The sequence below is a fragment of the Paramisgurnus dabryanus genome, chromosome 8 (genome assembly GCF_030506205.2).
Source record: "Paramisgurnus dabryanus chromosome 8, PD_genome_1.1, whole genome shotgun sequence".
NCBI classification, from domain to species: Eukaryota; Metazoa; Chordata; class Actinopteri; order Cypriniformes; family Cobitidae; genus Paramisgurnus; species Paramisgurnus dabryanus.
Genome location: NC_133344.1, coordinates 39,143,336 through 39,170,171, shown reverse-complemented (window position 1 = coordinate 39,170,171; position 26,836 = coordinate 39,143,336). Strand labels below are relative to the sequence as shown.

The 26,836-nt window shown below is 39.1% G+C and overlaps 1 protein-coding gene across 2 annotated transcripts; it reads left to right on the top strand.

The window, feature by feature from the left end:
* The first annotated feature begins 596 nt into the window (after window positions 1–596).
* Window positions 597–17,186, top strand: LOC135771501 (cytochrome P450 2C20-like). Of its 2 annotated transcripts, none has more exons than XR_010542945.2 (9): window positions 597–889; window positions 1,298–1,460; window positions 1,546–1,695; window positions 1,778–1,938; window positions 2,942–3,118; window positions 3,217–3,358; window positions 7,924–8,111; window positions 14,925–15,082; window positions 16,040–16,178. XR_010542945.2 is itself a non-coding variant. In XM_065281771.2 (9 exons), the coding sequence occupies exons 1-9, from the start codon at window positions 719–721 to the stop codon at window positions 16,219–16,221; spliced, it is 1,476 nt and encodes a 491-aa protein (XP_065137843.1). In that variant the 5' UTR covers window positions 599–718; the 3' UTR covers window positions 16,222–17,186. The 2 variants fall into 2 exon arrangements, 1 of the variants encoding a protein (XP_065137843.1); XM_065281771.2 differs by having other exon boundaries at window positions 599–889; window positions 14,941–15,082; window positions 16,040–17,186.
* The last annotated feature ends 9,650 nt before the right edge of the window (window positions 17,187–26,836 follow it).

Here is a 26,836-nt window from a genome sequence, read left to right as displayed (position 1 = left end):
TATTGGTAGCTTCCGCATTCTCTCCAAGTTTACCGGTATTTTAATAACTTACTGATGTGTGAGTGATATCTTACTGGTAAAAAGACCAGTATTACTGTGTGAAAGAGGCCAATGACACAAAACACTGACATAATGATGGACAAGTACAAAAAAATGCAATACCATATAGTTTTACTGAATAATTAATAAATATAATTTCTTCATTTATCTTTGTAAAGAAACATCATTGCTTGACTAGGTTAGGGTTTAGAATTTAGATTAAAAGTGAAATTTAAAGCGGTTTTCTTACCGGTTTTTTTGTGAACATTTTAGATTTTTTTTTTATTTTGAAGCATATTTTAAAAGATATATTGACCAAAGCCATATCTAGAAATGGCCAGTTAACAATCAATCAATAATTAATTATTAATCATAATCAAATTCATGTGCTCTCATGGCTGTGTAATGTTTGTGCTGAATGATATCAGTCGAGTCCATCTTCTGGTTCTGTGTATAAAATGATGAAAAAAAAGGTCAGAGTGCACTTTGGTTAATGTGTAAATGCAGGTATTTGGTCACACAATTCACCTCTGTCCCATTCACACTGGAACCACCCCCTTATTGCTCTGCACCCTCCTTACAAATATAAACACTAAAGGCAACACAAAACAAACCGTTTTGAACGTAAGGAATATTGAACAAAAATAATAAACTGCATTGTAAGTGAGCTTTTTAAGAAATGGAAATCTCTAGCTCATTGCTGTTGGTCATAGTCTTGGCCGTATTGATGTTGGTGATGTGGTGGAGGAAGACAAGTGGACTTTCTTTACCACCAGGGCCGATGGCACTGCCACTGATTGGTAACATACTTTTGATGGACAACAGGGCACCCTTCAAAAGCTTTACAAAGGTAAGAGAGAAGACTATGTGTGTCCTGTTACATTTATTGTATATTTAAGACATCAGAAATTACATGAACTACAGAGTTAACTGTCATGTCAGTGCAATGTTTATCTGTGATACCCACAGTCTTCTGCACTGCTGGATTAAGTAAACAGACAGCTCTAATTTTGCTAACCTGACTTCACCCATATCAGAATGTTCAGTGTGAACTTTTGTTATGCTGAAGAAAAGTTAATTTCTCCGAACTGATGTCAAAATGTTAACAATGATCTTGTGAACAGTCTCATGATGCTACAGAGATTTGATTGTTGTTTGTGAAACATCGGTTTACATACAAACTGAAATGAGTGAATGTTACAGTACAAACATTTACCCACCTGTTGTGTGTGTTAGTAAAGTCTGTTCTGTCAAACAGTGGAGTAAAACTTATGGTCCTGTGATGACGGTGTACCTCGGGCCACGGAGAACCGTGGTTCTGGTCGGTTATGACACTGTGAAAGAGGCTCTAGTGGATCATGCAGATGACTTTGCATCCAGGGCTCCAATTCCTTTCCTCTACAGAGTTTTAAATGGCTATGGTATGAGTTATGTTTGGGTGAGTCTCGATTTCATAAACAAATGAGTTAAATGCAAGTCAGTCTAAATGTTTTTACATGTTTGTAGGTCTGGTTATTAGTAACGGAGAACGTTGGCGTCAGCTGAGGCGTTTCACTCTCACCACACTTAGAGATTTTGGGATGGGGCGAAAGAGAATGGAACAGTGGATTCAAGAAGAGAGCAGACACTTTCTGAAAAGTTTTGAAGAAACCAAATGTGAGTGCAATAATGTAAAAGAGTGTGCTTTATTCAAATCTGTCAGAAATAAAAGATTATAATAAGTTTTGTTTTCTCACAGCTGAACCAGTTGACCCAGCGTTCTTTGTGAGTCGGGCCGTGTCCAATGTGATTTGTTCCTTGGTGTTTGGACAGCGATTTGAATATAAAGACAAAAACTTTCTGCATTTGCTCCAGATCCTCTCCAGAATTCTGCGCTTTATTAGCAGCTCTTCCGGTCAGGTGAGCAGTTTTCCCAGTATATTTATGACAGGGATCTCCAACCCTGCTCCTGGAACTCTACTGTTCCAACCCTGCTCCAGTACACCTGTGTATAATTATCCAGTAACCCTGAACAACTTGGTTAGCTGTTTCAGCTGTGTTTGATTGGGGTTGGAGCTAAAATCTCCAGGAAATTGGAGCAGGGGCAGGGATCAGAGATCCCTGGTTTATGATCCAAAAACATGGTTGCAGTGCAGGGCTAATGCATTTCAGGGGCTTTACCAGTTTCAGGAAATATATTCGTTTCAATTTAGTGATCCACTATTAAAACTTACAAACATGCACAAACAATGAGAAATATATAAATAGCTGCCTAGTAGGTCAATTCAATGCTGTCTGTATACTTGCAAACCAAAATTGAACTGCTTCCAACTAACACTTTCCATTACATGCAACATTTTTGTTAAGATGCAAGTGTGACGACCCCTGCTGTTGGCTTTTGGAAGTGCAGTTCACTCGATTGCTTGTAATTGCAGATCAACGACACCTGCACTGGGCCAGCTACTCCTTTAAAAGGAGATCGCCAACTAAGCCAGATGGGACTTGGGTTTTTGGACTTTTCATGGCTGATATTGATTTGTTTGTTAGTTCACCTTCTTGTAAATCTTTGTATAAGTGTACTAAAGAGCAATTATTAAAAGTTGCAGATTATTATCAAGTGGTGATTTCGGATAAAAGGCTCAAAGAAAACATTAAAGTAATCCTAAAAGCTAGATTAATTGAAAAAGGCATTTTGAAAGCAAAAATGGATAAGTCTGTACCAGTTGATTCCCAGTTACAATCTAATCTGTCTTTTGAACAGCAGAAAGAATTGCTGCTTTTACAAATGGAACATGAAAAATTAAAACAGCGTTTTTACTTACCAAGAACTTACCAAGCATGGTAAAACATCCTACCAGAAGTGATGGACTAAATAATTATTGTATGGAAACTCACCAAGATAGCATCTTCTTAACCCCAACAGATGTACAATGTCTTCCCTCGTCTAATGGACCTTTTACCTGGCCGTCATCATGTCATGTTTAAAGAGGTTGAAGACATCAAAAACTTTGTTCTGGGTAAGATCAGTGAGCATGAACTCAACTTAGACCTCCAAGACCCACAAGACTTTATCGACTGCTTTCTTATCAAACTTAAACAGGTATACTGAATTCTCTCTCTGCTTTATCTACCTATTGTTAATCTACTTTGAATAAGTAAACAAAGTTTGGTATTCTGTATCTTTGTGTGTTATGATAGGAGAAGGACAATCTTGACACAGAATTCCACAAAAATAACTTGTGGGCGACTGTTGCTAATCTGTTTCTAGCCGGTACAGAGACCACCAGCACAACGATCAGATACACCCTAATGCTGCTTATTAAGCACCCACACATACAGGGTAAGATACTTATGATGTGAATGCCTAATATGCATTTTTTCTAAGATGGAAGAATGCTGTGAGGCAGATGTTAGAAATATGCAAATTGAATGATTGGTTGCTATCAAACATCACACATCGGTTCTTGACAGCGAATGACTGTACTACAGTGCACCCTTACGAAAAAGAAGTTTATTGAAGTGTGCTATAAGTATTCTTCTTTTAAACTTAAAATAAGAAAGTATACTTTTAGTTTACTTTTTATGTACTTCTCTAAAATGTACTTTAGGTACTTCTCAGAAATATACTTAAATTGTACTAAAGTTTACTTGACCTATACTGACCGAAATGTCTAAGTATATTTGGCCTATACTTGTTTACTGACATATACTTAAAAGTATAAAGTAAAAATGCAACAACGAAAGCTACATCAAGAAAGCTGCAAAAAGCCATATGAATAGCCCTGGTGAAAAATAAATATACATTATTGTATTTCAAGTATATTTAACTTTGCAATAGTACATTACAAATATACTTTGATAGAAATGTACCATATTTGAATATATTGAAAGTATGCTTACAACATATTTGCTTACAATTAAACTTTTAACATATTTCAAAATAATTATAATTTAGTATATTTTCTAAAAGTATACTTTAAAAAATATACTTGGAGTTAAAGTTATGTGCAATTTTTTAAAGTATACTAATTTGAACTTATTTTCAAAGTTTATTTTAGGTATACGTTATCTGTTAAAGTTATCATTATAATAATGCACTGACAGCATATTTATAAAATACATCATTTAGCATCCTTTAGAAACAGTATATTTTAAGTAAATTTTGAAAGTATATGTAGTGTACAAATGTATATTATCTTTATGGAGACTCTTTAGTGTTAGTAAAGTAGTAAGTTATTAATTTTGTGCTGCAGGTATACTTGCAAGTATTCTTTTACTGTACTTTTAGTTAACTAGTGTACTCATACTGAAAGTGTACATGCAAGTGTTCTGTTGGTGTACTTTTAGTAAACTAGTAAGTTACTAATTGTGTGCTGCAGGTATACTTGCAAGTTTTCTTTTACTATACTTTTAGTTAACTAGTAGTTTACTACTCAACTTTACTTTAAGTGAACTAAACATCATACTATAAATATAAATATATTGCACTTAAAGTACAATACAATGTTCCTGTGTATTAATTTTTTTACTTGTACCTTTTAATTGTACTTTCAGTTTGAAGCTAAATCTTTCGTATGCTATCAGTGAGCTAATCAAACAAAAATAATAAATACAAAAATTATATATATATATATATAATGGGACACTACAGTGGGACACTGTAGAAATTGTGAGTAAAAAAGGAATGGAATAATTTACAAATCTCATAAACTTATATTTTATTCACAATAGAATATAGACTATCTCTGCCCATCTTGACTTCTGAGAGACACAAGCGCACTTTTTATACCCAATCATGTTGCCAATTAAGTTGCAAATTGGTCCTTTAGTTGTTCCTTATATGTACATTTAACTTTTATACTCTTATTGCTACCTGTCCCAACTTTTTGGGAATGTGTAGCTCTCATAAAATCCAAAATGAGCCAATATTTGGCATGACATTTCAAAATGTCTCACTTTCAACATTTGATATGTTATCTATATTCTATTGTGAATAAAATATAAGTTTATGAGATTTGTAAATTATTCCATTCCTTTTTTACTCACAATTTCTACAGTGTCCCAACTTTTTCTGATTTGAGGTTGTATATATATCTATATATATGGCTGAACCCCCTGAATATTAACTTTCGTTCTGGACTCCATTTCCCATAATCCCGCATGCCTGGACTGATTAGTCTGCCACCTGAAACTCATTGGACAGCCTATATAAACTCTCTGGAAACATTCAGTCAGTGCAAAGTCTTGATTTGTACCGGCTGTCATTGCTGAGCAGTTTGCCTGCCTGCTTATCTATCTGTATTTATTAATCTTGATCTGGTTTATGAGTACTGTATGTTTGTTGCCTGCCCTGACCCTTTTGCCTGTTTCATGACTACGAGATTTGCCTGCCTTACATTGCTGTGTTTGCTGTTGTTTGACCTTGCCTGTTGGAATATGAGTGTGTTTAATAAAAACCTGCAGATGGATCCTCAGTGTCAAAGTGCTTTGTTACACAAGCAGTATACAATAAGTAACCTACTAGTTTACTAAGAGTACACTAACAGAACACTTGCATGTACACTTTCAGTATATGACTAGTAAACTACTAGTTAACTGAAAGTATATTAAAAGAACATTTGGAAGTATACCTGCAGCACACAATAAGTAACCTACTAGTTTACTAAGAGTACACTAACAGAACACTTGCATGTACACTTTCAGTATATGACTAGTAAACTACTAGTTAACTGAAAGTATATTAAAAGAACACTTGGAAGTATACCTGCAGCACACAATAAGTAACCTACTAGTTTACTAAGAGTACACTAACAGAACATTTGCATGTACACTTTCAGTATATGACTAGTAAACTACTAGTTAACTGAAAGTATATTAAAAGAACACTTGGAAGTATACCTGCAGCACACAATAAGTAACCTACTAGTTTACTAAGAGTACACTAACAGAACATTTGCATGTACACTTTCAGTATATGACTAGTAAACTACTAGTTAACTGAAAGTATATTAAAAGAACACTTGGAAGTATACCTGCAGCACACAATAAGTAACCTACTAGTTTACTAAGAGTACATTAACAGAACATTTGCATGCACACTTGAAGTATAAGTCTAGAAAACTACTAGTATACTCATGAGTTCACTTGCAGTACAAATGAAAAACTAATTGTGCACTAGTTGTACACTTAAAGTTGACTACTCTTACACTTATAGTACACTTGAAAGTATACTTCTATATACTAAAAGTGGGCCAATTTAGTCCCAAGCGGTATTCAAGCAGTACACTTACAAGTATACTACTAGAACATAAATGTTAGTACACTTACTACATAAAGTATACTTAAAACTATACTCCAACATTACTTAAGTATACTTAATAAAATGAACTTGAAGTATACTTCTTTTTCGTAAGGGCAACCATCAATGGACAAGTTGTAATCTGACATGTTTTGTTTGGAGCTATTTGCTTCCATAATAAGTACCTCTGTTTAATTGGAATTATGCATAAGGAAATTAATTGCCATTCACTTACTAATGTCATTGACACAGTCTGCTATCCTAGAAAACTGGTTGGTTTTGCCAAGTTCTGATGTAAAGCTGTTGTCAGCATAACAGTGAAAAATGATGTTATGTTTCCTGATAATGTCTTCGAGAAGCAGCATGTATAACAGAAAGAGGATAGGGCCTAGAACTTATTCCTGTGGTACGCCATATTTAACCTGAGATTAACATACTTTTTCCTCATTTATGTAAACAAAGTGATAGCAGCCGGTTAAAGCTGCCATCGGCAACTCTGGAGGATTGAGCAGTTTCCAAATGTTTACAATTTCATGTCCCTCCCCCACTACCTCTGCGCAACCTCCCTCAGAGCGCGTTCTCGTCAGCGCGTGTGCAAAAGTATTATTGTGAACACATACTTAGCAAGAATACTTAGATTACTTACATAACACTCCGAAATACAATCAATGGTTGATAAAGCACAATTACCTGTTGAGAAGAAATGTGGCAAGCTCTGCATCCAGCTTGAAATCTCGTAGATTCCTTTCAAATGCCGGTCCGATATTGATCCTAGTTTTATTACGGTCACAGTCGCTTTCTATCTTTGTTTCCTTCTTTTCATTGGTTGTTTTCCTAGCTCTACTTGTCAACCGAGAAATCGGATGTTACTGAAAGTTCTCTCCGCCATCACGCTGTTCAAACCAAAACACCTATGAGTTCAGGCGGATGCACGTGATATTGTAACGCGCGCGAGGGGGACGGGGATCTGTGGCGCGTGCAGGTACTGTGATTGACAGGCAGATTTTACACAGCCCTGCGCTGATTGGACCAAATGAACCAGCCTGCGCTGATTGGAACAAATGAACCGGGAGCGGTGGATTTTTGCAAAACAAATAACAGGCTCCAGGTGGAGCTAGAACCGCGGGGTTTTTTCTTAAACAGTCTAATTTATGTTGTTCTATCGGAGCATAGTGTTGGTTTCAGTGAATATGAACAAAAAATATGATCAAATAAGTTGCCGACCGCAGCTTTAAATATGATCCAAACCAGGCTAATGCATATCCACTAAGGCGACATCATTTTCTAGTTTCTAGTAGGTTTGTAAGAAATATTGTGTCGAAAACTGCACTAAGGTCTAGTAATATGGGGAGCGTGATTACACCACAATCGAATGTTAATAGGAGGTAATTTGTTATTCTAAGCATCGCTGGCTGTAAGTCAGTTGTTGTTATCATGTTTCTGCTAGTCTGTTCTCTTTCCTCCAGTGTTTTTGCTGTTTTTAAAAACACCAGGTTTTCATTACTAATATCACTTTATTAATGGCATAATTATCTAATTAACGCTAATTGGAATAATATTTATTCACAGAGAGTAATATTTACTAATACCACAATGATTTGATGTAGGGGAAATGCAGAAGGAGATTGATCAAGTTATTGGACGGGACAGAATCCCTACAATGGAGGACAGGAAGTCCCTCCCCTTCACTGATGCTGTGATTCATGAAGTTCAGCGATATCTGGACATTGTTCCCCTCAGTGTTCCCCATTATGCTACACGTGACATCACATTCAGAGGTTATGTGATTCCAAAGGTAAAAATCAACAGCTCGTACGGTGACCTTTACTCACTATCACCAGAGTATTTGGACCTTGAAACTAAAGCTGCACAAAACCAAGTCTGGCCTCTAATGAAACAAAACCACACAGACCAGTTATGCAAGCAGCTAAATACGACCTATTGCCCCAATTTCACAGACAAGGCTTAGTCCTAGGCCCTGTTTACATTAGAGCATTTGCGTTTTAAAATAGTCCATTTGAAAATGTTCGTACGAACTGACTGTATTCTTCACAAAATCACCAAATAACTTATCTTCCCTTACCTGTCGCTGTTCAGTGCGTGTGTGTGTGTTCTCTCACACGCGTTCTCTGACAAAAAAGCGTGACCGACTAAAGTATTAAAAATTAATATGACGTTAATTTTTAAAAGTGTGCGAGGTCCGTGCACGTCCTCCTCTAGCAACACAGAAATAGCAAAAAGCGCAATCGGCTAAACAAGCATAAAATATTAATATGACGTTGATTTTATTGTTTTTATTCATTTATATTCAACAAAACATCGATTAAAATTAAGAGACAAATTATATGAAACGAAATTAATACTAAAGTAGCTAACTAAATTTAAATTAAACTCGAAAATAATGTCTGACCCATTACAATTCTCCCTTCATATTGGCCTTTACAACCCCCTATATGGTGTTTAAAATTACAGTCTATCTTTCGTAATAAGCTAACTAAATTTAAACAAAACATAAACAACATTACAACAATATTCAAACCCAACAATACTCAAACATAAATATAAAACAGACATTATCTATAAGGATACATGTTAAAACAATCTGATATAGCGTTCATAATAGCTGGCTGGTAGATGTTTACTATTTTTGGCAAAACCTCCTTGCAAACCTCCATTTACCTGAATAAAAATTATTTTTACTTTGAAAATGATGCGCTTTCACATTAACATCAGCTGTTTGTTTACATAAGACTCCGTCTACTTCATTTACACTGCAGCGCAACCCCGGAGTTCTCAAACTAACACAGGGTCTTCAGCGTTTACGAACGACTCCGTTTATGAGGGTCGAAAATGGTGGTGTAGTGTAAATGAAATGCGTAAACGTGGCAAAAGTAATGCATTTTAAAAGGTAAATTCATTAAAGTTAACATAGCCCTAGACTAAAACACATGTTTGGGCTGTCTCAACTGACAATAACTTGCAGTGTTATTTAAGTTTAACTTAAGTATTACGTTTTATAGTTAAGTGCTCTCTACAGCTGGTGTAAAATGACAGTAGTTGATGCCAAAACTTTTTTACATACAAACATTTACAGTGTGCAATGTATTTAACATTTAATATGTATTTTATATGTGTTCCCTGGGATTGAAATCTTGATTTTTGCTCTGCTAACACCGGGCCTCACCAGCTGAGCTATGGGAATTTTAAATTACAGTTCAGTTGAATAACAATGTAGCATTAAACCAATAGTTCGTCCAATATGAAAATTTCCACATGGTTTACTCCCCTTTAAGCCAGCCAAGATACATATGTCCATTATCTTTCAGATGAACCAATTTTCAGTTATTTTAGAAAATGTCCTTGCTCTTCAAAGCTTTATAATGGTTAGAAATGGGGTCCACAAACACAAAGAATGTGCTTCCATCCAGTGGTGTAGCCTACGTGATACGCAAGTATGCGCCGTATACCCACTAGGAAAAGTCAAGGATTTCCGTATACCCACTTAAAATAGCGTGAAGATGCGTAACAGCTTCGTTTTGTATCACCTTTCTACCTTTCATTCATACATTTAGATGTGAAGCACTGACCATTAACATGTTCCACTTGCTACTTTGGCTATATATTTGGTGTTTTTGACTCCATGCCGAACTACGCGATCCGATGGGCGTATGAAATCAAATTACCGCAGTGGCACAAAAGTGACTGGAGAGCAGACTGGTGTGGTACCACAAGAACCAAAAGGTGAATGACATCAAAACGATCTGCAAGAGCTATTTGAAAAAATCACACAGATAAGTCTGCTTGGTGCTCTCGCTGTACTTTAGAGATCATGATGCGATGGCCTATCAAATCAAAAAATGTGGAGTTATTGTTTACAGATACAGAAGCGGGACCACGAGCTACAAACTACAGAGCTAGTGCGCGACTGTGCGATGGGGAAAGAGCAACACACGATGTAAATAACTTAACCAGTGCTCGTGTCACAAGGTGACGATCTTTCCAAGGGCGGAACCAAAGTTAGGGAAGTTTTTGGTTCCGCCCGGAAGGTTTCCCCACCGGGCCACATACAAAGACGGACCTTTGTACTTCCTGGTTTCCAGGGAAACGCTATCAGGGCTTTACGAGCCACAGGTGTGAAGCATCAATGAAACGAAGTGTGATTGGAGGTTGCGGGAAGATGAAGCATTTAAATAGCCTGTGGGAACACAAAGAGGGTGCCATTCACACGAGCGCGATGGACACGAGAAGCGATTGACACGGGGAAAGCTCCTTTGCCGAAGGCAGGAAAGAGACACGCACCCTTTGAAGAGCCCGAAGGCTCTGTTGATCCGGGCTGCGCTAGGAGCGTGCGGAAAGAAGACGGAGCCACAGGAGGTGAAAGAAGGGCGAGCTGTGGATCTCTTAAAGGAGCACCCCGTGTGCTTTTTGGAGAAGTCGTAGTGTGTGCTGAGGAACGGAGCTGTGCTCATTTCTAGACGTGGTGGCTGTCTGTATTTCTCTCTCCCTCTCTCTCTCTCGTTGTAGTCTGCGGTGGACCTGCTGGAGTGAAAGGAAAATCCTATGGGTAAAAAGGAACTTTGGTCTAACCAGCACTCTTGAAGGAGTAAAGCAGGAAGAAAATTGACCTTGTTGTACAACGTAAACAAAGGCTATCCGCTGTGAGTATACCTTTTTGGTGTGGAGTAACTTGCAGAAATTAACCTGTGTAATCGTTGGAAACCTCCAGGAGAAGGAGGGCGGCCCTACCCCTAAAATAGCGTGGTGGGCGAGCCGTTAGAAGCGTAAATCCAAGCAGCCACAGCAACGAAACTCTATTCTGGTCGTATTTCCATCGCCCTTATCTCAGCCCAAGCGAAGTGGAGGACACCGGGCGTTTCCTTTGTTGTGTACACTTATAGTGTGGTGAGTGAGACTTTGCAATTAATAAGCTTTTCACGTTGGAGTGGTGCTGTGTATTTGCTGTGGGTTGCTGTGTGTCTTGTCAGACGAAGCCCCGCATCATCCATTTCTTCTACTGGGCAGAGGACGGAGAGGCTAACGACCTCAGAATTTACAGCTACCATCACCGTGTGCTGTTTTGGAGTGTGAAGGGACGCAGATCAAAAGCTGTCAGCGACTGTGAGTACAATATTGGAATTATTCGTAGTGGGAACTTACCTGTGTCTGTCCTTGTCGCAGAGTCAGAGGCGAAAGGGTCCGCCGCCCCCGTGGTCTCTACAAAGGGGCGCCCCTGTCCAGGATTCGATCGCCCTACGGGCAGTGGAGATAGGGCAGCGCTCGACCCGGTGAGGTGGCGTGTGATCTTCGCCCCTCTGCTGACCTACGGAGGGAACCGTACTTACCAAGAGCTGTGAAAAGCAGAGTAGCGGCCACCTGTGGAGAGAAAGGAGAACGAGAGTGAATAATTGGAGAACAGACTGTGTAACGTGATACCTACCCAGAGAGCTGTAAACAGCAGAGCCGGTGAGAAATACTCGAAGTCCAAGTAACAGTGTTTTTGTGTCCTAGTGGCCACCTGTGGAGAGAAAGGAGAACGAGAGTGAATAATTGGAGAACAGACTGTGTAACGTGATACCTACCCAGAGAGCTGTAAACAGCAGAGCCGGTGAGAAATACTCGAAGTCCAAGTAACAGTGTTTTTGTGTCCTAGCGACCACCTGTGGAGAGAAAGGAGAACGAGAGTGAACATTAGGAGAATGGACTGTGTGGAGATCCAGTTGGTGGTGAAGGAGGAGAGCCGAGAGTGGCCATTATTTTAACTTCCCCGTTTTCCCTTCCCTATTTATCTTTTTTTAAGTAAATTAAATAAAGTACATTTTTAATTTATGCTTACCTTGTGTGTCTGGTCATTGGGGTGGCTTTGGGAATCTCCTCGAGGTGGAGAAAGGGGCGTGACCTTATTTACATCTGGGTCCACCCCTACCTGTGACACTCGCAGTACTTACACTTTTATATTTTAGCATACCTTCACCTTCTTTTGCGTGCCACCACTTCTAATGTTGCTGTTACTTTGCTGCAAAGAGTCAAAGGCCGTTTCATTTTAAGTGGCACTGCGAAGAAAGTTCGGCAGTGAGGACATCAGAGTACCGCAAAATCAGAATACATTAAAATCACAATACACCAGAAATACAAGAAGTAAAAATTAACAAAAACAAAAGCAATAACATTAAAAAAACTAGCTATAAAACAATCACATCAGCAATCAAATGCAAGTTTAAAAAGATGTGTCTTAAGAAGGGCCTTAAAAATTTCAAGAGTCTGTGCTTTCCTAAGTTCAAGAGGGAGAGAGTTCCAAAGTGTAGGAGCATAAACACAAAAGCCCTATCACCCACAGATTTTAGATGTGTTTGTGGGACAGTTAACAGTTTGCATTGTGTGGAGCACAGGCTGTGAGTTGGAGAACAAGGGGTTACTAGACTAAATAAGTACTGATGAGCTAGGCCATGTAATGCCTTGTAAGTTAACATAATTACATTAAAATCAACATGAAACCTGACCAGGAACCAGTGTAAAGATTTCAAAACTGGAGTAATATGTTCAAATCTCCTAGTTCCCTCAAGATCCGAGCAGCAAAATTCTGAACATATTGCAATTTAATAATTGTAGTTTTAGAAACTCCAGCTAAAACTGCATTACAATAGTCAAGGCGTGAGACCACAAATAAATTAATCAGTTTTTCAGCGAGAGATAAGTTTAGCATTGGGTTTAGTTTGTGTCAAAAAATACACCAAGATTCCTCATTTTACTTTGAGTCTCTAAGACAGAGCCATCAACAAACCAAATCAGTGGAGCCGCTTTGCGAATTCAATGACGGGAACCTATGAGCATAACCTCTGTTTACCCGCCATTTAAGCAAAGAACATTATTATTTATCCATATTTTAATCTCAGAAATACAGCTAGAAAGATAAAAAGCATCAATGTCTTCTCCAGATTTAGAATGGATGTAAATTTGGGTATCAACATAAAAATTATAATTAAGGCCAAGCGATCGCAGTAGATGCCCAAATGGAGACAAATAGATGTTAAAAAGTAGTGGGCCTAAAACTGATCCCTGAGGGACACCAGTGAGCACCGAGCAAGTGTCAGAACAAAAGTCACCCATCGAAACAACAAAATGAGAAAGGTCAGTGAAATAGGATTTAAACCAGTCCAAAACTGTCCCAGACACCCCAAATGCAGTTTCTAGACGTGTACGTAATAGACTGCGTCCACAGTATCAAAAGCTGCTTTAAGGTCCAAAGAATAAGAAGTGAGATAGCACCAGAATCAGCAGCCATTATCAAGTCATTGGTTATTTTGACCAATGCCGTTTCAGTGCTGTGATATTTTCGAAAACCTGACTGAAGGGGTTCAAAGAGGTTATTAGTTATAAGATGATTTCAGAGTTGAGAGGCCACAACACGTTCAAGTACTTTTGCCAAACAAGGAAGATTAGAAATGGGTCGAAAATTGTTAAAATCACCCACAGGAACATTGTATTTCTTTGTTACAGGCATAACAGCAGCAGTCTCTAGTACTGCTGGTACGACTCCAGTTTCCAGTGATTTATTGATAATACTAAGGATAGTAGGGCACCAGACGGAGAAGCATGCTTTAAATAAATTAGTAGGAATTGGATCCAGCAAACAAGTGGTTGATTTCATGTTGGATACCTCCCTTGTGAGAGCCTCAGAATCAAGTAGTGAAAAATTTGAAAAAGAAACACAAGTGAACCCAGATGTATAAAGAAATTAAGTAACAGAGTTAACATAATTTTCTTTGCGGGTATTAGCAATCTTCGAATTAAAAAACTGCAAAAATGAATCACAGAGCTGCTGAGAGCAAGGCAAATGATAACAGAATTTATTTATGGTTTGAAACAGGTGTCTGGGATTATTTTGATTATTTACAATAGTCTGAGAAAAATAAGATGATCTTTCAGTCTCCATAAGAGTACGATAACCCCCCAAAAGATCCTTCCACTCTTGGTAGTAGACACTCTGACCAGTAAGGCGCCATTTATGCTCCATTTTCCAACAAGCAGCTTTTTTAGAGGGCAGATTGTCATCTTTATTGATTGTCAGCTGCCATCAGTTCCTCTTTCAGCATGTTTGCCTGTGGTTGTTAACAAAAGCTAGTTATTTTTGTTTGTAAAGTTTTAAATATGGATATTTATATATCTTACAAAATGGCACCGTTTACCCTCAGAAGGCCTTTATTTATTCCCCTGGAGCTGTGTGGATTACTGTTGTAAAGGATAGATGCACAGTCTTTGGGCTTGAAAGAAGTATACCCTTTTTTTTAAAGCTTGTTAAAAAAGCTTATTAGAGCTAGGACACTTTCTAAAAAAACAGAAAAATTATAGACATATGTATCTCAGATGGCTTAAGGGTGAGAAAATCATAAGAACATTTTATTTTTTTGGCTGAACTTTCCCTTTAAGGTGAACGTTTCTGTGGCATCGCCTGTTGCCATTAGGGGTGCTAATTTAGTTAACACTATGGGTTGTATTTTTAGGAAAGTGACCTATATGAATATATTAGTTGGATTATAGGTTGACTAATTCATATTCCAAAAATTCACTTGATCGTATTGTGTTGAATTTGGAATTTCTATCATTTTAACAGATTTTAATTTCTCCAGGACACAGTGATTATTCCCTTGTTGCACTCTGTCCTAAGGGATGAGGGACATTGGGAAACACCTTGGACATTTAACCCTGAGCACTTCCTGGATGCCAATGGCAATTTTAAAAAGAGTCCAGCATTTTTGCCATTTTCTGCAGGTAAATGTTTTGGAAGGAACAACAGTTTCTATTTTTGTAAAGTTTTTCCCAAGTTGTATGGGAGGACTAAAAGTACTTATTTTGCATATATCAGGACAATGTTAAAATGATCTTTAAACAGTGTAATCTGTCATAATACAGTAGTTTAACTCTTAAAGGCTCTATTAATGTTGCCTTTTGAAAATGATACAACAAAGTTTACCTCATTCCTTGCCAGCCTTTTTTTGAAAAGTTGCACACCAGAATTTTTATGATTTTCACAAAAGTTTCACAAACTGCCTTCCAGGGAAATTTTCTTCTAAAAATGAATAAACATACAAATATATCAAACAAACATCAAACAAACAAACAAAATGGGAAAAAAGCGTTTCATCCTATCTATATATTTTTTCTTTGTTTATTAACGCTTTAATTTGGATATTTTTCTTATAAATAATTAATTTTTAGCAAAAAGCTGAAATAATTGCATTTTTATGTAGGAATTTTGTTAGAGATCAGATTCAGAACGATTATCAAAACATACATGGAGTGTAATTTTTTTGGCTTTAGTTTTTATAAATTGGGTAAGTAGTGGTATTACAGATAACAAAAAAAAAAAAATCATCAGGAACACACTTTTTTTAATGCAAATGTTTTCTCTTAATTGACGAGATAACTCACCAATGGCGGGTAAAAGAGTTAATCAAACCTCTAAAACAGGGATGGGCAACTTCGGTCCTGGAGGGCCGGTGTCCTGCAGAGTTTAGCTCCATCTTGCCTCAACAAACCTGCCTAAAAGTTTCTAGTATACCTAGTGAGACCTTAACTGTCTGCTTCAGGTGTGTTTAATTAGGAGCTAAACTCTGCAAGACACTGGCCCTTAAGGATCGAAGTTGCCCATCCCTGCTCTAGAACTACCAAGTCTTACTAGTAATGATATTACTGATTAGTCATTTCATGTGTGTTTTATCTACACAGGTAAACGCTCTTGTGTGGGAGAGTCTCTGGCTCGTATGGAGCTATTTCTGTTTATTGTGTCTCTACTTCAGAAGTTCAGCTTCAGTAGTCCAGAAGGTCCAGATGGCGTAGACCCAAGTCCTGAACTCAGCGGCTTCGCCAACATGCCTCGATACTATAAGTTAATTGCCTCCCCACGCTGACCAACATCGATATTGGAGCTTGCCTAACTATGTCTTTTGTAAAAAGAGCCTAATCACAATCAACACTGAACACAAGTTGTTTATCTTTTAAAGCTTTTCATCTTTTTCACAGCCCATTTTTACCAATATTGGTTTAAATGTTAATTAAAGCTGATGTAAACAGTCTGTCAATAGAGATGTACACTCACCGGCCACTTTATTAGGTACACCTGTCCAACTGCTCGTTTATGCAAATTTTTAATCAGCCAATCACATGGCACCAACTCAATGCATTTAGGTCAATGCAATCTGTTGCAGTTCAAACCGAGCGTCAGAATGGGGAAGAAAGGTGATTTAAGTGACTTTGAAAGTGGCATGGTTGTTGGTGCTAGACGGGCTGGTCTGAGTATTTCAGAAACTGCTGATCTACTGGGATTTTCACACACAACCATCTCAAGGGTTTACAGAGAATGGTCCGAAAAAGAGAAAATATCCAGTGAGTGGCAGTTCTGTGGGCGCAAATGCCTTGTTGATGCCAAAGGTCAGAGAAAAATGGCCAGCCTGGTTTGAGCTGATAGAAAGGCAACAGTAACTCAAATAACCACTCGTTACAACCCAGATTTGCAGAAGAGCATCGCTGAACGCACAACACGTCGAACCCTGAGGTGGATGGGCTACAGCAGAAGAAGACCACACCGGGTGCCACTGACTAGGGATGGGTATTGTTATGGGTTTTTTCGATACCGGTGCCAAATTGATACTTTTAAAATGGTTCCGGTGCCTAAAGCGATACTTTGAAAAAAGGAGTCACAAAAAGACGGTGGATGAAAGTACATCATAAAACAATGAAAATTCTTCTCTGTTTGTCATAATTTGTTTATTAATGATTTTCCTAAAGCACCATCATCTTTTAAGACTTGCATTCTTGATTTCTTCTTTATGAGATTTTTGATTTGTGAATTAAATAAAATCTTCTCAACACTCCACTTTGAGCTCAGAAAAATTTTCTATGATTGGTTGTTAATAATCTGTTCAATGATTGGTTAAAGCCTACGCGGCTGCCACTCAAAAAAAGATAAAGGGTGAGTTCTAATCGAAAGTGATCCTCCCTATGCCCTATTCCCTTCGACGATCAGATCTCTTGATGTATAAATCAAGACTCTAGAGAAAGTTGCGCAATTGTGTCTCATAGTGTGGCTAATTTAACACATTTGGCAAATAGAGCAATAAAATACAGCGTCTTTTTCTCTTTATTTGGATCGACTGTTCATGTGACATCCTCTTCGTGAAGTGCCCTTCAATGGCGCAAAACAGCATTTGGAATTCACCCCAAATATTTTGTTAACGGCTTGTGAAACCATTCACGTTTTGACGCTTTCTGCATGTCTCCAATGAACTTGACACTTGTGACTGCCGCGGCCCATCTGAGAGGCCAATAACAGCCGCAGTACTAATAAAAACATTAGTGAAGTAATACGTTTTAGCAAATTCTCTGAAGAAATGTTACCATATTAGCAAAATAAGCTGCCGTCAGATCAATTGCGGCATTCACGCGCTCATCTGAGGATCTCATCTTCCAAATTGTTCTTTTAAGTCAGAATATAAAAATTACCTGGACATATGTGACCCGTCACAGAAACCAGTGACACAAGTCGGCAGCACAAGTTTCACGAAAATGAGAAACAACAGTTTTTTTATTTTTTTTTATTTGTGATTTTCGTTTTATTGCAGAATCTGTTAGTTGAGATCACGAAGAAGCCTCTCCATGTTTGAGATAGCAGTTTTTGTATATTAAAAAGCGTGCATTTTGTAGTAAAATAGGCTTGTTTTTCAGGAGATTCTAGCGTGCAGCGGGGGGTGTCATTGTCTGTGTGTATATTTACATACTGTATAAGCTTGTGTTTTCGCCTCCGCCCCCAAAGGGAACAGCGTGACTACTAAATAAGAATAGTTCGCCGAAAACTGAAAATAATGTCATTAATGACTTACCCGTATGTCGTTCTAAACTCGGAAGACCTCCGTTCATCTTCGGAACACAGTTTAAGATGTTTTAACGTTAGATTTAGTCAGAGAGCTTTCTGTCCACTTCATTGAAAATCTATGTATGGTTTCCATGTCCAGAAAGGTAATAAAAACATCATCAAAGTAGTCCATGTGACATGAGTGGGTCAGTAAGAATGTGTTGAAGCATCAAAAATACAGTTTGGTCTAAAAATAGCAAGAATTACGACTTTATTCAGCATTGTCTTCTCTTTCAGCTCGAGCGTGAAGTCACGTGACTGTAGTGACGCGGCTGCCCTGTTCCTCAGACATGTTTGCTAAGTTTTTTTTTTTTCAAACTTATAGCGTGCGTCTCCCCAGACTGTAAAGCTCGGGCGCACAAATCAAAAGAAAAATAAAACAAGCTGTGGCGGAACAAATAACAGTCAGCCGCATTGTACGTCAGCCACGTCACTGACTTTATGCGGCGCCGTCGGATGACGTCAAAGTACCGCGAGAGCTCTTCAAGAAATCTTACGGAGTACACTGTAAAAAATCCAATTAATGAAATGTTGGACGGGCAACAATATATAAGTTAAACCAATTTTCTTGTTTGAGCTTAGTTGAGAAGACATATTATTTTAAGTCTAGATTAATCTGTGTTTAAAACATTAAATAAATGGTTATTTTCAAATCCAGTCAACATTCAGAATGGCTAGTGTTGACTGAACTAATAAAGACAAATCTGGTAAATATGTGGACTTATGACAGCTATGTTTCCTGACCACAAAATGCTCATTATATTACTGTTATTTGGTCACAAAATGTAATTGTAAGAGTTGTTTAGGCATGAATGTATGTGCTTAAAGTTTAAATATGCGGTCGTTTAATAAAGATAGCATCTGTTTAAAAATATGCTTGCACACTTTCGGACGGAGATGAGCTCCAGATGAGCTCCAGAAAATCACAGGCGCTTAAGCGCTCACACCCCGCCCAGCACATCAAAATTCGACTGCTGGCTCTGATATCTCTGTGGCGTTTAAACGTGATTTAATTCATTTTAATTTCTCATACTTAATACTGAAAGGGTTATGTTTTAAATCATATTTTAGGATTGCACTTAATTGATATCGCTGTTGAGTGATGTTTCATATCTTTTACATTTGTTATAACTGGGCTGCCTGCGAATTTGAACTTCAGAGCTGAAGGAGCAAGTGGAGAAATAGTCCCAATATCATAACAATCTTAAATAAAGCTTCTAAATATTCCCGTGTGTGTACCCGTGTACGCGGTCGCGCGCACATGTGTGTGTGTGTATGTGCGTGTGTTTTGAATTTAAAATGTCTTAACTTGGAAGGATGTGGATCACAGATCATTTCATCTGAGATCAATACGCACGTAACAACACCGGAATCATTCACTGTCTCCCACAACGACACAAGTCATCAGCCGTTTCCTCAAGTTCACGTCAGGTAAGTGTTTGTAAATAAATGTTAATTTTAGACTATGTTAATTGGCAAAGACCCAAATACTCGACGTTTTTGTAAAGATATAAGTTATATAAAGGTGTGTTATGTTATGTGTCAAAGTGGAGCTATTTTAGTTAAGAAAGCCTGGATATAGGGTTGGTTTGCCGGACAGGGTTTAGGACTCGGTCTTAATTATAATTGGGACATTTTTACAAACAAACCTTATAAAATACAAAACTGGCGTGCATTTTGAGACAAAACAATAGCACTCATATGTTAAGAGATGTCAGTATTTTAGGCAGTGATAAGCCCTGTCCGAGAAAACCGCCCAATAGTGTTTAATTCAATTACGTGTGATGTCTGAGGGAAAATTGCCAATTTTAGGGAATAAAGTCTTTCACTGTCAAGCTTTATTATATTAAACATGTATTTATGTATGTGTGTGTATTTATATTCCTCTGTTTATCTAACCAGAGCGGTGATGATGTGGAGAGGCAGACCAGAGGGATACATGGCAAGACTGTCTCCTCAAAGTTCTCCTAAATGGCCCTGCAGATGCTCTGACTGACTTTGGAGTGCTTTTTGGACTGTTTTATGCCTTCTATTTAGAGAAGACTTAATTTTGTATGTTCAGTCTGTATGATAAGTGAATAAAGCTTTTGTTTTTATGTGACTGAAGTTAATTATTTTGTTAACAACACCAGCATTAATTATTTGATAAATAATTTTAAAAAGTTTATAAAAAATTCCCAAATAATAAATATTAATTGAAGTAACACATAAAACATTGAGTAAATACTTAAATTTTAATTGACCGAGTCTTTGCTGTAAGTTTTTAAAGATTCAACTGATTAAAACATTTTAGTTGAATGAACTATAAAGCTAGTTGAGCAAACATACTTATTATATTTGAGTCAAGTTTGGGCCAAATAAAAAACAACAATCCAGCTAACACTTTGGAGTCAGAAATTGAGTAAACGTAAAATTTCTGTGGAACTAGTTACTAAAAAATAATTCATTGAGCCAACAATTTATTTTTTACACTGTAGTTTAATTTTGACTCGCTCTTGCGGTACTTTGTCGTCATCTCTTTGTCAGTTCTTGCAGCGCAGCATGAGTCCAAACACACAGAAGTTACACAGAGATCGATGAACTCTTTAATTGGCTACATGTTTTGTCTATCAATATTTTCCATGAAGTCATTGGCTGATGGAGGAACGAGCGAGCGATTGGTAACATCTCTAAAGGAGGTCACATTTTCGACGCCGCTGTTTGGATGATCTATTATACTACCTCCTTATTTTAAATACAAACTTTGAAGGTGGGTTCATGTGTTTAAAGGAGTGTAATCTCATACCCTTACATGTTACAATGTAAATAGTCCTCAGATTGTATATTACATTGTATTACCAGACGTTCATGCGAACTCTGATGTAAACAATAGACAATATCTATATTTCACGGATTATACGCATTTGTGGACAAAAATGGTCATTGGATAATCTGAAACAGACTGGATTCGACTTGTGATCCCCACAAAGGTAAAAAGAGTCATGTTTATTTTTGCATGTTGTCATTTGGACTTCTGTCATAAAATACTACATATGATGCTAGAACATCTGTATCTCAAAACGGCTTTACAGGGGGTATGGTTTAGCTAAATGAGATGTAAATGAGCCCTATTGCCTCCCCCAGTTGGAAAGAAGAGTCCCTTCGTCTCGATTTTCTCGGTTTGAGTATTTCTGAGTTCATATATTCAAATGGCCACAACTTCTCCAAATCTTATCAGATTTCCATGTGTTACACATTGTTGAAAAGCTTAGAAACACTTTCAGAATCTGTGAATAACTCAAAATGGTCCAGATCCGACTTGTGTCACTACTTTCCGTGACTAGTCAGATATGTTCTTACAAAAATTTGTTTGATTTGTATTATTAGGGAAGTGCAGATGAGGATTTTTTTTTCACATTTGAAACTTATTAAACACAGGGCATATTTTACATGAAAATGTATTTGGCAAAGAAGTTCAAAAGTTGGCTACATTTCATCTTTAACATTAGATTATTTAATAATTCTGTTTTTTAACTCTTTCGCCACCAGCATTTTTTTTTTAAACTTGCCAGCCAGCGCCAGCGTTTTTCATGATTTTCACCAAAGTTTAATGCCTTCCAGAAAACCCTCTGCTTTCAAACAAAAAAAACCTTCAGTAGTTCTTTTGTAATCAGCTTTTGAAATATGGGTAAGTTTCTGCAAAAACACCACATTTTGAGCAAAAAGCAGAGATAATTCCATTTTTTTTGCCGGACTTTTCATAGTGATCCCATTCAGAGCGATCTTTAAAACAGACACGGACATGCAGCCGCTTGCCATAGGGCAATACTTCCGGGTTTAAAAAGTTGTAAAACCCACCACCTGGTGGATAATAGCGGTATTGCGGAAAGTCGGAAATACTCGTCATTGGCAGGGAGGCGTTTTTTCTTGATCAGTGCTTTAAGTGGGCCGGAACGCCCCGGTACTCAGTACCGCCACTTCCAAAATTAGCTAATGAGTGTACCACCACCTCTCCATGCGCCCAGAACGTGCTTTTAGCATACCAGAACGCTCATTTGCGCATCTGTTTAAAAACAGAGGTTTAATTTAATCCTTTGGCTGCGCTGCTGCTTTTCAGAGCGCCCTTAATGTACGCTTCCTCGTCCCACCGAGAGCAGAGACTGAGACTACATTACCCATACACCCTTGCGTTTAAAAGTTAAAAGCGCATGCATCGCTCAGTCAGCGTCGCTAAGTCAGCGTCAACGTGCTCTGGACTGGAGAGGTGTGTGTTTGTGTGTGAAACGCGCAACCATATCTGCTCGGTTAAAATGAAAATACAATGAACACTTAATATCCTATGCCCTCCTTGTTTTAGACTCTGAGTAGTAAAAGAACCAGGTCAGAATCAGAGGACTCGCTGACTGACATCCCACCAAGCCAGAATGATAGCTGCAGGTCAGACGCAAAGCTTTCTCCAATACAATACCCTTTTGTAGGTACGTGATATTCTCCGCTGTCGCGGCTGTCAGTTTGGTTCCCCTCGACGCAACTTCGGATTTCCTCAGGGGATGTGCAGAAAACATTCTTGAAATTGTAATATACATTAAGTTTAATTGCTAAACTACAAGTGAACGAAATTTCAATGAATTTGAACGACGTGCACAGTAGTTTTACCACCCGCAAAATGGAAAACAATGGGACAAAAAAAATGACTTTCGAGTTTCAAATGGCCAGTATTTTGTTATTCTTGAACCCATAGACATGGTCTTGGTGTCATTTTAAAGTTTTTTTTTCAAGCTCTTTCTATCTGAACAACTAGTTTTAGCATTTAACCATGCCAAATTTTACTCACATATCTACCTTTTCCACATTTTATTTTTGTTAAAAGCTCTACAGTAGCTCTTTCCTTTCTAATGGTATTTTTTCAAAATCCTTTTGCACATTTTATTTATGTTCAGTAGCTATTTCTAGCTCAAGCAAATCTACAAACTTATAAAAGTATTTATTATTTTTTACAAGGTCGTCTGTTGACTGCTGAATATAAAACCCCTTCAAAAAAGGAGTCGAGTCAGCAAAAAAAATAAAAATAAAAATAAATAGAGTACCGGCACCTCTTTTGGGCCACTTAAAGCACTGCTCTTGATTGACGAGATATCTCGTCAATGGCGGCGAAAGAGTTAATAAAATTAATTCTCATGTGTGTTCATTATTATTCTAACAAAAAACTCAACTCCAATAAAATAGTAGCTCCAATGACAAACTTGCTTATATCAAACAGCTTGATTAATAAAATGAATTCAACGGATGGTACCTGCGTTAAAACACAAATAAATGAAAGACATCATTTTTCATTATTATGAATGCTTATTTTACTCGCCCTATAACACAAATAAATCTAAAGATCCTTAGAAGTATGAACAAACTCACCTAAGTTAAGCGAAGACATCAAACTTATGTCACAGGTCGAAGCGGACCACCACTATCGTGAGTCGCGCTCCTCCCTCTGTTTCCACCCCGAGGAGGTCCCAAAACACCCCAAAGACCAGGCAGATGAGAGATATAAAATTAAAAAATAAAAAGTTTTATTAAATATTAAAAAGAAAGTGAAAGGGGAATTTAAATATTAAAAAGAGTTTCCAGCAGGCGTCTCCTCGCCTCGCACATGGGCCGACAGTCCAGTCCTCTGGCCTTCGTCTTTTAGGCTCACACAGGGGGCATTCAGGTAGGTATACAGGTGAGTACACTGGGCTCTTAGCTTTGGGCGTACGGGAGATATACAGGTGAGTATGTCACACCCAGGGGCTGGCTATGTTTAGCTAGAGCCACGCCCCTTCTCAACTTCCACCTCGAGGAGGTCCCCAAAGCCAACCCAATGACCAAACAACACGAGAACAGGTAAGTAATAAAACAATCTTTATTTAAATAGTTAAAATAACTTGGGGAATGGGGGAGGGGCAATTAAAACTAGGCTCCTACTCTGCCTTCCAGGCAGGTCACGACACAGGGAGGTGACAGGAAGGGAAAAGGGGCAACAGGGGTCCAGGGGGCTGGGGACCAAGGGGGGAGACGTGGAAAACAGGCTCCTGCCTGTCCCCGCTATCCGTGGCGCCCTCCTCTTCCTTCCTGGAGGCAAAGGTAAAATAGTGTGAGTATTTAGGGGTTGACTCTCTCCACCTGCGTACCTGAGTTTCACTCTGCAGAGGCTTCACTGCTCGGGCTCATACAATTCTTTATGTTCAGCTCACTCTCCTTCCTTCCTCTTTCCACGGGCGGCAGCTGGGACGCAAAGACACAGTTATCTGGACTTGGATAGCTTCTCACCTCGTCACTGTTTACAGCTCGTGGTACGTGCAATTTCCCACAGTTCGTTCTCCTAATGTTCACTCTTGTTCTCTTTTTCTCCACAGGCAGCAGCTGGGACACAAAGACGCAGTTAATTTGGACTTGGATGGTTCGCACCTCTCCGCTGTTCACACTTCTCGGTAAGTATAATGTTCTCACGGCTCGTTTTCCCGATGCTCACTCTCGTTCTCTTTTTCTCCACAGGCAGTAGCTGGGACACAAAGACACGGTTACTTTGGACTTGGATGATTCTCACCTCTCCGCTGTTTACAGCTCTTGGTAAGTGCAATTTTTCCACGGCTCGTTTTCCTGGTGCTCACTCTCGTTCTCTTTTCTCCACAGGCAGCAGCTGAGACACAAAGACACGGTTATTTTGGACTTGACTGTTTCTCACCTCTCCGCTGTTTACAGCTCTTGGTAAGTGCAATTTTTCCACGGCTCGTTTTCCTGGTGCTCACTCTCGTTCTCTTTTCTCCACAGGCAGCAGCTGAGACACAAAGACATGGTTATTTTGGACTTGACTGTTTCTCACCTCTCCGCTGTTTACAGCTCTTGGTAAGTGCAATTTTTCCACGGCTCGTTTTCCTGGTGCTCACTCTCGTTCTCTTTTCTCCACAGGCAGCAGCTGAGACACAAAGACACGGTTATTTTGGACTTGACTGTTTCTCACCTCTCCGCTGTTTACAGCTCTTGGTAAGTGCAATTTTTCCACAGCTCGTTCTCCTGATGCTCACTCTTGTTCTCGTTTTCTCTATCGACAGGGATGGATCGACAATGTGCGAGGTGGCGGACTTACGACGGTTGGCATACACAGGATCTGGAACGGACAGTAATTTTCTAGATGGCGCCGGGGGCAAGACCCGCTCGGCGAATTCGCTGGTCGGCAGAGGGCGAAATGTCACACCGTCTCACCGGGTCGAGCGCTGCCCTATCCTCGCTACCCGTAGGGCGATCGAACACTGGACAGGGGCGCCCCTTTGTAGAGACCACGGGGCGGCGGAGCTCCTTCGCCTCTAACTCTGCAACAAGGGAATATACACAGGTAAGGTATCAATGCAAATGGCCCGTATTTGTACTCACACACACTGCCAACTTCCGAATCTTCACCGCCGTTCTCCAAAATCTGTCGGTGTACAGACGGGGGCGACTTCCAGAGGCCCACGCCGTCACTTTACACTCGAAACCGCACACAGCGTATGATAGATAGTTCCTTCTAAGACCGTTTGCCTCTCCGTCTCTTCCTCGACGAAATGGATGATGCGGGGTTACGTCTGACAAGACACACAGCACTTGCACAGCAACCCACAGCAAATACACAGCACCACTTCAATGTGAAAGGTTTTCAAGATACAAGGACTCACCCACCACACTACAGGTGTACACAAAGAGACCCCCGTCGTCTTCCACTTCGCTTGGGTTGGATGGGGACGATGATAATACGGCCTGAATATTTATTCCGCTGCTGTGACTGCTTAAATGGAAAGTCCCATCGGGTCACCTACCACGCTGGTTCAGGGGTAGGGCCGCCCTCCTTCTCCTGAAGGTACTCAGTAAGTTCACAGGTTAGTCTTCCACTTCGTTTTAATACAGGAGTTAATACTCACAGCGGTCCGCCTTTGTTTACGTTGCAAAACACGATACGTTTCCTTACTCCTTTGTTCCTCTAAAAGTGTCTCTTAGACCGATCTTTCTTCCACCCGTAGGGTTTTCCTATCACTCCAGCATTTCCACTGCAGACTACGAAAGAGAGAGAGAGAATATAGACAGCCACCAATGCATACCGGACGAGCACAACTCCGCACCTCAACTCACACTAAGCACACCAAACTGTGATTTAAACTGCTCTTAAATACTCCTCTGTATGCTCCGGTCTTTCAATCACCCGGCGCTCCTCTTAACAACGCACAGCTGTGCTTGATTTGCTGATTACAGCCCTCGATTACAGTGCGAAAGATCGTCACCTTGTGACAAGTACACTGGGCTCTTAGCTTTGGACGTACAGGAGGTTTACTGGTGAGCATACTGGGCTTTTAGCTTTGGGGCGTACAGGAGGTATACAGGTGAGTACACTGGGCTCTTAGCTTTTGGGCATACAGGTGAGTACACTGGCTTTCAGCTCTTGTGGCGTACAGGAGGAGTATACACGTGCACACAGGCCTTGCCAGGCGTTGAGTCCCCAAAACTCAGTGGAGCAGTCCAACGCCGAAACGGAGCCCTTAGCTCAGGACCTGCAGGCTGGTAGCAGAGAACACACAATTTCATTCACCATTATTACTCCAATGGACATATGGTGAGAGATAAGACACCTCTTT